The 11,301-nt window shown below is 34.1% G+C and overlaps 1 protein-coding gene across 1 annotated transcript; it reads left to right on the plus strand.

Annotated features, from left to right (window-relative positions):
- Nucleotides 1-7,921: 7,921 nt before the first annotated feature.
- Nucleotides 7,922-9,895, plus strand: LOC132044463 (myb-related protein 306-like). Its single transcript, XM_059434941.1, has 3 exons — nucleotides 7,922-8,327; nucleotides 8,556-8,685; nucleotides 8,881-9,895. The coding sequence occupies exons 1-3, from the start codon at nucleotides 8,195-8,197 to the stop codon at nucleotides 9,632-9,634; spliced, it is 1,017 nt and encodes a 338-aa protein (XP_059290924.1). The 5' UTR covers nucleotides 7,922-8,194; the 3' UTR covers nucleotides 9,635-9,895.
- Nucleotides 9,896-11,301: the final 1,406 nt, after the last annotated feature.

Here is an 11,301-nt window from a genome sequence, read left to right on the forward strand (position 1 = left end):
TTCAGTTCAGCTGGTGTGTTTATGTGTTTGCACACCTCTTGACCTGCAATTCTTATTGATGGATCTGTAATAGCCAAATGTCCCTCAACTTGACTAGCTGCTGTTGTACTATCCTTAGCTATATCACCCTTGACATTGCTCCGGCCTTTCCTATATATCTCAACACCTATAGATGGAGAAACCAAGCAATTTTCCTCATTAACAACACCAGCAAGCAACTCATATTGCTTCTGCATATTTCCTGAGTTTGTTTCATAAATTGCAAGTGCTTTGTCCACTTCTTGACTATCATGTTGTTGGACCTCTTTATGTTGCTGCTGCTGTTTATTGAAAGGAAATTCCTCAGATGTTACACGAACATCAGCAGTAGCACTAGGAAGATCACTTTCCTCACCATCTTCTTCAATTTGTTCACTCCATCTATTCCTCTCACCGCAAGAATCAGTAGCAAAAGTAGTCGAGGGAATATCAGCACAAGCTTGGTTAAGTGTCACCAATTCTTCAACAGGTTGAGAGGAAGGAATCAAAACAGTAGCAGAATTGATAGTTACACCCTCTGCCCATTCTTTCATATTCCCAGTCGACTTAGGAGTGAAGATATTGGAATTGACATTTAATTGTTTCTGCACAGCTTTCTCCACAACAGGTAAAGCACTTGGGACAATTTGTTGTGAATTAACAGCCACACCATGATCATCTATTACCTCCCTAGAGTCCCTAACAACATCTTCGTTACGAGCAGGACTTAGTGGGACAGTAATATGAACATCTGCAAGACTTGCTGTTACGGGATGTGCAGACATAGCATGTGATGCTGTAATCTCCTTACCATTATTCAATATTACGTCCTCTTCATGCTCCCCATCATTATTATTCAATGCATCAGACTTGTTATCAACATGTACAGCTTTAGGTAGTGTAGCAAGCTGATTTTTTCCATTCTTATCTGCAGGTGCATTACTTTTCTTCTCAACCGCCTTCTCCATTGTATGTACTGCAGTTGCCTCCAATTGTATAGTTGCATCACCATCTTCTTTATTCTCATGAATGTCATCCACAACCTCCCTATGCTCTCCTAACCCTTCGCCATCAATATCTCGATCACCTAAACCATCACCCAATACACCAAACTTATTCAAGTTAGGATTACTAGGTTTTACCGTACCTAGGGAATTTTCCTTTTCTTTCCCTCGACCAACTGGTAGGGGCTGTTGTGCATGGCTCGCTGTATTGCCCTTCTTCTTGGCTTTATAAGTCTGCCATGTATGAACATCCTTCGTATTACCCACAACTCTACCACTGTTCAACACTTTAATTGCTCCTTTGTGAAAGTTATTAGGGTTCGTATTACCCTTAACAGTTTGCTTTACTTTGTTTGCCTTATGCCCTTGATTTTCACTTTCCACATTAGCATTGTTTGGTTCTTTAACACCAGTAGAATACACGACTGCATTATCATTGTCATCTTCACCTTCTTCACTATTTTCATTGGTTGGCAATAAATCCGGATGAATATTCCAACAAGAACTCTCATCATGTCCTTGCAGCCTACACTCCTTGCAGTATTTAGGCATGAAATCATATTGGATTTTCACCCAACGAGATTTAACATCTCCCTTAATATCAACAACATTAATTTGCACTCTTGTAGGATGTTTCTCCAATAAATCAACCTCCACCTTGACACGAGCACAACTAGGTCTCGTTTTATTTTTAGTAGCTAGGTCAATTGTCAATGGCTTCCCCACTGCCGAAGCCAAAGAGAACAACACTTCCTCCACAAAAAAATGAGGTGCAAGCGTAGGGAAAGAAATCCAAGCTATAGCAATACTTGTTTCTTCCTCCGGACTGAACCAAGGATCCCACTTCAACGTTCTCATGGGATAAGAAAAATTTCTATCCTTAATCCAAAAGGAAGATTTGGACATGAGAGTAACATAATCTTCAAATAAGCTACACCTAATAAGAACATGTCTATTACACAAATATCCAATAATAGGCTCTCCCTTGAGTTCACATTGCTTTGGAATGGCCGTACGTAGTGCATTAAGATCATTCCAACCATTCGTGAATTTTCCAACAACAACGTGGAGATCTTCACGTATTATCATAGCATTAATCCCTCCATATCATATTGAATTGTGGGTTCACCATGATGGTAAACTATAGGCTTAATGGGTATTGAAGCCGATGGCTTTTTGCTTGAACTAGGGTTTTGCGTTGGGTTTTTGAGGATTTGTGAATAATCAGGGGTTGTAAGAATTGTTGTAGGTGGTGGTGGTGGCTGGACAACCTCAGGAGGAGGTTGCCCATTGGCTTGAGAAGCCATAGATGGCCGAGAAGGAGCTCAAAGCTCCTCTCTCACTGGTTCGCCGTCTCCGAGAGAGAGAAACAGCCGTTTTTGGGAGGATCTAAGGGTTTTTTTTTTTTTTTTTTCAAATTGTTTTTTTTATTACATAGGGGGTAGGGGAAGGGAAATGGGGAGGGAATTACAATGTGGGGATTCGAACCCTCACCAACAAGGTGAAAGTTCAGGTAGCCAACCAACTAAGCTACTAGATCCCTACGGATCTAAGGGTTTTTTTTTTTTTTTTTTAAAGCAAAGTCCACTAGGCTTTTTGGGCCTAGGGCTAGTTTTATTAATTTTCTAGAAAACAAAAAATACCCCAAAGGGAGAGTACAAGTAAGGGGGACTAGGCCTTACCTTACTAATCATGAGGCAAAGAACTCTAAACTAACAGAATGTAGAAAAAATGAACTCGAAATGATCAAATAAGCTATGATCACCACGTAGTTTATAACACACTCTATGATGATATTACACATGATAATGCTAAAATAATGAGAAAATAATACAAGAATAAAGACGAGAATCCTTAATCTCGAACTTGTAAAATCTTCTATATTCATTGAATTTTCCACCTTGTCTTGTTCTTCATGCCTTTCCAAAAAATCTTGAAACTTTATCATTTCTTCTTGGATCTTGTGGATTTTGTTGAAGTGGCAGGAGCTGTCACTGTCTTCTTTGCTTGTCTCATTGGTATCTGCCTTGGGACAAATTCTTCGATCATTTTCCCATCCCACCGCTCTTCCTTCGTACGAGTTTTGTGTCTTTTTACACTTTCCACCTGTCTAGGAGACAAATCCCCATCCCTTGCAGCATTAAAATCCAAAGATATAATTATCAACTAACTAAAAATAAAAGAAAGCAAATAATGAATTTCAACCAAGAAAGAGCAGATTTTTATCAGAGAAGAGATAGATGCAGTGGCTATGACCACTACTAATCAAGTTGAGTCTTCCAATTGTTACACCTATTGATTTCCCTAAGTTACTAGTTGACGGGTCAATACTTACTTTATGAGTCTCTTCCAAGCTGCTCATAAGTCTATTCAACCTACTACAAGTAAATAAAGTTTATAAAAAAATATAACTTTTTTTAGGTAAATTCTATAGTTGTTTATTTGAATAAATGAGTTTGGATTCATGGATTTCTTTTAAGAAATGGGCTTAATGTGTAAAGTTAATTAGTATGATAGAAATAGAGAAAACTTTAATTATAAAGTAAACAAAGTAAATGTAATAAATTGTGTACATATAATTATAAAAATGATCCTTAGGGTTTTTTTTTTTTTTTTTTTAAACTCTGCATAGATTCTTTTTTTTTTTTTTTTTTTTTTTTTTTTGAAGCAACCTCTGCATAGATTCTTCACTTTGGTCTATGGGGTTTTTTTTTTTTTTTTTTTTAATTTATGCAATCCTTTTTCATTCTATGAGTTCTTGAAATGAGATCACCCACAAGCAATTTTTTCCAAGAGATCGCACCATTATTTTCAAATCAATCAATCTTATTTAAAAAATTGATAAAAATTGAAATAATAATCGACAAATACCGTTGAATTGGTTTGATTTAATTCTTATATTTGAAAAATTGACTTAATTGATTTACTCATCTATTAGGTAAAAGCTAACTCAAATCGAATCATGATCAATACCCGTAGAACCCGTAGCTAAAGCGTGGCTCTGCCCAGCCTGCCCATCCCACCCCTGCAAGTCCACGTGCACTTCACTTTCACATATCAGCTATAAACAACAAGAATATAACTTGTATTTGTTACAAATATAATAATTACGTTGCAATTCCAAACTAATTTTTGTCGACACGATTTATTTTAAATTATACTCCCTCTGTCCCAAAAAGATTGTCCTCCTTTCCTTTTTAGCCTATTCCAAAAAGATTGTTCTCTTTCTATATTTAGAAACAATTTAACTTTATGAGATGATTTACAACCACACAAATATTTAAGGTTTGTTTTGGATCACACTTTTCGAAAATCTTCATTTATTTCTTAAACTTTGTGTCAAATCAAAAGAGGACAATCTTTTTGGGACGGAGGGAGTAGTAATTTTTTTGCTCAGTAGGATAAACTTTTTCGTAAAGGATAGCCGGAGTAGGTTTTTGTTTTTTTCTAAAAAAAAAAAAAAAAAATTAATTTGTCTTTTGCTTAGCGTCATAACATGCAGAGAGATTTCCCCTTTGACTTTTTGTTCGGTACACACATTTAACAAAAAAGTGGGGCGTGGCAGGGGAACGGGGAGAGGTGGGTGGAGTTGCGTACTCAGTTTACCAATACATGCTAAGGGGTTGATTGATTTGCGGACTAAATTATTATTGGATTATAATTTTCAGATTATAATTTTTAAAGTAATTTATTTCATATGAGAGGTGAGATAAAATAATTTCAAATTTGATGGATAAGATGAGATATCTAGGATTCAGTTTGGGATAAAATTTATAATGTGATTGATTGACGGTACAAATTAACGAGATATTTTAAAAAATATACAACTTTTGAAATATTTACGCCACGTATCTCAATATATAATATTATACAATATTATACAACATTATACCTGAGGCCTTGGGGCAAAAGCACTACACATAATGTATCAATCTTGTATATAGTGTATAATAATGTATAAAAGGTCTTAATACACTAATATTGGCTAAATCGGTGTTTATACATAAAGTATAGGTTAAGTGACATAAATATTTTCACAAATAGACATAGAGCGTAATCTTACCATTAACTAAACACAATATAAATTTAATCGTAAACTTAGTTCTGAAATATCCTAGCTATCCCGCGTACTAGACGACCCTTAAAAGTCATAGGTAAAATTGGCACGAACCATGTGAAATTTTGGACACAGAGAATCATACACCTAGGCTTCTGATGGGTGTTGAAAAATTTAAACAGCGAATCTTTTCAATTTTGACTAAATGGTTCTAGAAAATTTTATCCAGTTTGACTGGAAAGAGACTGGCTATATCGCTTCCCATCTTGAGGTTATTAAGTCAAATGGAAAGAAAATTCAGTAAGATCACCTGACTAAAAACAGAGAGAGATCAGAATCGTATCAAATTAGAGTAAACGACTAAATTAAGAGTAATAAGTTGTTTATATAATAATGCTTGGAATTCTATAATAAAAATGTAATTTCTTAGAATTTATATTCTATGAACGGTAGGTGCTAAAGATATGTACACAATTGAATTACTTCTAAGATAATTGTAATTAAATATCTATGAAAGTATTAATTAACATACATACATAAATTAGACTATATGTACCCTATCAAGGATTTTTCCACTCCCAGGGCTCGAACCCGAGATCTCTGGTTAAGGGTGGAGCAGCCCCATCCGCTGCACCACATCCTTTGGTTGTATTGTTAAAAACCTTTACACTATAATTGTAACTAACTTAAATTCAATATTTAATCCAACTTGTTAACTATGATAAACATGGCTTGTCAGTTGTCGCACTACATTTTTGTTATGACCCTATTGCAAGGTATGCGACTTGAGTCCCACTTTGATTTAATGGGGAGCTAATGTGGGTCTTAGATAGCTCTGCGCTCTTCCACCTCAATAGCTAATTTTTCAAGTGTGGTTCTCCTATATTGTATGAATTTTCCTTTCCTAAATATTGCTTGATTTGATTGTTAGAAACTTTTTATATAGAATAAGATATAAAGGAATTTGCGAAACAACAAAGAATATTTTTTAAACATGATCAAGGAACCTATAAAAAGAAACGCAATTCAATGCTAATCCTAAGAGTTGGAGCCTGTTTGGATGGACTTAAAAAAAGAGCCTTATGTTTGGAAACAACCTTATAAGACAAAAAAAAAAAAAAAGTTGGGATATTTTTAAAACTTATATTTTTTAAATTTTTATGTTCGCTTTTAAAATGTTTTAGATAATTTAAATAAAAGACAATTAATTTTTTGGGCTTATTTTAAGCTATGTAACGATTTTAAACTGGCCAGCCAAACACTCAAAAAATCGAAAACAAAATTTTATAAGCAACTTATAAGCCAATCCAAACGGGCTTTTGGATATTTAAAAGTAAAACTTTTGGAATATGCAAATAGCACCTTCAGTTCATATTGTTTGTGTTTTAAAGTTCTTACACATTACTCTCTAAATTACTCTTTAATAAAAAATACTACTGTAAATATTTTTTATAAAACGAAAAATATCTTAAACCCAATTCAGAGTTCAGACTTCTAAAATAATAACTACGTAATATTTTAGGTCTAGAGGGTGTACTCTCTGTCTCTCTCTCTCTCGCTTCTGTCGAGTAAAATAATATCGCCATAGACACAATGCATTTTCAAACTCTTTCTCCCGAATATTAAATGAGAGGTGTGCTGGGCCTTCACATATTCATTTCTTTCTTGATTTAAGTAAGCACAAATTGGTGAATTAGGAAGTCTTTCCTTAAAATAGTACTACGCTTTAGGCCTCATCAGAAGGTGACTAACGAAGAAAATGGTCACTACTTCACTATCATCTTAAATTTACCCAGTCTAGAAACCCTCTTATGGAGAGTTGATGAATAAAGTAAACAAAATTACTCTCCTTTGACACTTCTTCCTTGCCTGTGATCTTCATTCTTCAGTGGTCATATAGATTTTACAAGTGAAAGAGCTTAAACGTACTACTAATAAAATACGGGAAATATTTCTAGAAAACAAAGAAAGTCAAATTGCCTTAATTCAGGGATAAATAACTTCCAATATACCTATATGATTCTACGTCTATCCCTCTTTATTAGCCAAAGTTTTGAACAATCACAAGATATGTACAAGCTATAAAAGACATATATAAAAGGAAGATAAGAAGTTGACTATTGATAGACAGTGATAATTAAAGCTAGGAATTCTAAGAAAAAATATATATATTATATCCAAACATGCGACCTAAAGAAAATTTTGTGTCACCTTTAATACTACACTAGAAGCTACATTATGCTAATGGAGTTCAACAATTTATACACGTGAACAAATTATTATCTTCTATTCTGTTTGAACGATGTAATTTTACGATCAGATTAAATTGAAACCCTTTGGATCACGCATATCTTCACCTCTATTGGTAGATCATTTGGATACGTACTTGTACACTAACTCAATGAATACAAAACATGTCACCTACACATATATTAATTAGAATTTTCACTTAAATACTTAACTTCGAATATATATATATTTTTTTTTAAAAAAAAAACATTGAGAAAGCGGATATATTGAATGCCACGCGGTTTCGTGAGGCGGAAAAAGATAAAGAAATTAAAGATTTGCATAAACAAAGAGTTGACCTTTTGCAAGCAAATGAGTAAATGCTACTCCCTCTGTTTCAATTTGTTTGAACCTATTTCCGTTTAAATCCGTGCCATAATGAATGACGTCTTTCCTAATTTGGAAACAAATTTATTTTATGAATGATTTACCACACACAAATTTTCAAGGCTTATTTTGAACCACAAGTTTCAAAAGTCTTCCCTCTTTCTTAAATGTCGTGCCCAGTCAAATAGGTTCATATAAATTGAAACGGAGGGAGTAATTGCTATCATTTTGACTCTTTCTTTTACCTCTTCATCTTTGGTCAGCGTAAACATCACCTTGGTCTCTTCTCCCTTTCTCTCTCTTCTCTAATCCTCTATATATACACACAAACAAGAACCCCTTTTGGCTTAGACTCTATTGCCTCAACATTTAGAAGTAATCCCAAAAAAAGAGCTTGAGAAATAAAGAAAGATAGCATAATTTTGTTTCAAACTTGAAGCATAATTTTGTTTCAAACTTGAACTCATCAAAAAGAGATCATTTCTTCCTTGAAAATAAAATGGGAAGGCCACCTTGTTGTGATAAAATTGGTGTGAAGAAAGGACCATGGACACCAGAAGAAGATATCATTTTAGCTTCATATATTCAAGAACATGGTCCTGGAAATTGGAGAGCTGTTCCTACTAATACTGGTAAACATTTTAATCTCATGATTCTTTTCCTTTTTTTTTTTTGTCTTTTTATTTGGGGTTGGTTAAAATCATTAAAGATGTGTAGTTAACATTCTGCAGCTCTATCATAGCCTTCTTGAATGAATACATCCATCTCATTAATTAGATCAACCTTTTTGTATCTCACTAGCTACTATTACCTTCTTTTATATTTTTAAAAAAAATTTCCTTTTGTCTTTGGTTTTACAGGATTGCTTAGATGCAGCAAGAGCTGTAGGCTTAGATGGACAAACTATCTCCGTCCAGGCATCAAACGTCGCAACTTTACCGAGCATGAAGAGAAGATGATTATTCACCTCCAAGCTCTTCTTGGCAATAGGTACTAAATCAATCTATAAAAAATAAGGAATTCTTGTTCTTTTATGCTTCAAGTTTAAATCTTGGATCTGTCTCCAATCTTATATTTCAAAATCTCAATAGAGATATATAGTTGCTCAATTTTTCCAGTAATTAGGGTTAGATCTTACTAGTATATATATTTATCTAACTTTTTTTCTTCTTTCTGTTGGTATAGATGGGCAGCCATAGCTTCATACCTTCCACAAAGAACGGACAATGACATAAAGAATTACTGGAATACTCATTTGCAAAAGAAGCTCCAGAAGCTTCAAGGTCATGATGATGAGAATAGTCAAAAGGGAAAATCATCATCATCAATCTCAAAGGGACAGAGGGAAAGGAGACTTCAAACAGACATCCACACAGCTAAACAAGCTCTTTCTGATGCTTTGTTCCTTACTGACAAAAAAACCATTTCTCCTACTGCTCCTCTTCCTATCCAAACATCTACTTATGCATCCAGCGCTGATAACATCTCTCGATTGCTTAAAAATTGGATGAAAAATTCCCCTCAATTATCATCTCAAAGCATTTCTAACTCAACCACCACCAGCCAGAGCTCTTACAACAATTTATCAATCGGGACAGGTTCGAGTTCTAGTCCTAGTGAAGGGACCATGAATGCACCAACACCGGAGGGGTTAGACTCTCTCTTTAGCTTCAATTCATCCTATAATTCTGATGTTTGTCAGTCTATGTTGGCGGACGATGTTGTTGCTTTCACACCTGATCAGGATGCTGGAATTTTCCAAGTTGAAAATAATAAACACAATTTTCCAAATTTCAAGAATGAAAATGGATTTTTCCAAAAAGGGAGCAAGCAAAATTTGGAGACGGAAGTACCCTTAACTTTGCTGGAAAACTGGCTCTTTGATGATTCTAATGCTCAAATACAGGAAGAACTAATGGGAATCCTGGATTGGCCATAAGTGAACTGCTGATTTGTTTTGAGGAAATAAAGAAAGATATATTTCTTCAAAACAACTAGGCAGTTTTGGCTTCTTTTTGCTATTTTGAAGTTGTTACTTCCTGTTAGGCTGTATAGGCTCTAGTTACTTTGTAGCTTAAGCAGAAACTTGTTAGAAGAGAAAACAAGTGTAACTATATGTAATTTCAAATCAGCATATATATGTATTAGATAGAAATAATGAAATTAACACTCCCTATATATATATGCGAGCCTTAGGCCTTAGCTTCAACTGTCTGTACTTTGTGCTAAACTTTTTGGGTATATGATGTGAGAAATGAGAATTAGGGTTTGACTTTAGATGCTTCCATGTTTCAAGATTATCATCAACATACAAAAATGATGATATGTGTGTCTGTTAAAACTGTTTGATGAGGGAGTCTACTAGCTTGGGTTTTAATGGCCATTTCTTCAATTGGAAGTTTTACATAGTAGTGGTAAAATTGAACCTTTCCTATAATGTTCTTGTCTCTTTCACATAGTCTTTAATTTGTAGGGATAATAGTAGTGGAAGTAGCTAGTAGGAAATACTTACCAGCATGATTCGGCCCATAAGTGAAAAAATGCTAAAAACAATCTTTTATTCTTTTAGAGGCCTAGTATTAACCTCCAGCCTATCAATGAGAATCTCGAAAAAAAATTAATTCAGCTCTACATAAGATAGCTAAAGTATGGTTGGGCAATCAACATGATATATTTGCTCATTTCAAGCGAAAGTCAAAATTTGCGGGACATGATCGTTTTGGATCAGCTCAAGCACAACACCCGTAACTCCAAGTTCCTTAGTAGACTCTAGGATTCTTGTAACATATTCCTATTTATCAAGAGGTTATTACGAACTACTCCCTCCCTCCATATTAACTTGTCTATGTTTGACTTGACACACTCCTTGGAGAGCAATATAAAATGATAATTTTACTATATCATTCCTAGTTATTATAAATTATCTAAATAATTGCATCGATCAAATACACTTTAAAAATTGTGTAGCCACTAATAATTCGATTCATGAAGTTTCCAACCCAATAATTAATAATAAGGGCAAAATAGACATGAATTGGTAAATTAGCTCTTGATTTTCCAAATTGGACAAGTAAAAGTGAACATCTATTTTTGATATATTGGACAAGTAAAAATAGATGGAGGGAGTATCAAGAAATACATTAAGTGAGTCTTGGATGTCACTGATAACAAGAAGATGTAAGCAATCTCAAGCAATTCAAAGAGTATTCTTAATGATGTTTGTTTTTTTCTCTTCCAACTTTTGAACTCCTTAAGCAAAAGTCCAACTTCATTAAGTAATAGGGTTGAATTTCTTTCTTCAATTATTACTATGATAAAATTAAAGGTTTAACTAGTACATTTAATTCACTTAAAAAGAGTAAGATTGGGCCATGCCCCTTCTATCCTTTCCAATATTCCATCAAGATCCTTTTTATTATCTGGAGGATCTTCATTTCTACTAAGCTTCCTTCCATACCTTGATCTTATATTTTACACTTCCAAATTGAAGTAGGATGAAAAGATAAAGGAATTTCAAATGGAGACTAATTTTTTAAATCTAATAGTTCCTTAGTGGGTAGAGGAAAAATTCAACTTAAAGGAGACATGTCTAAGGAGTAATTAAGG

The sequence above is a fragment of the Lycium ferocissimum genome, unplaced genomic scaffold (genome assembly GCF_029784015.1).
Source record: "Lycium ferocissimum isolate CSIRO_LF1 unplaced genomic scaffold, AGI_CSIRO_Lferr_CH_V1 ctg4577, whole genome shotgun sequence".
NCBI lineage: Eukaryota > Viridiplantae > Streptophyta > Magnoliopsida > Solanales > Solanaceae > Lycium > Lycium ferocissimum.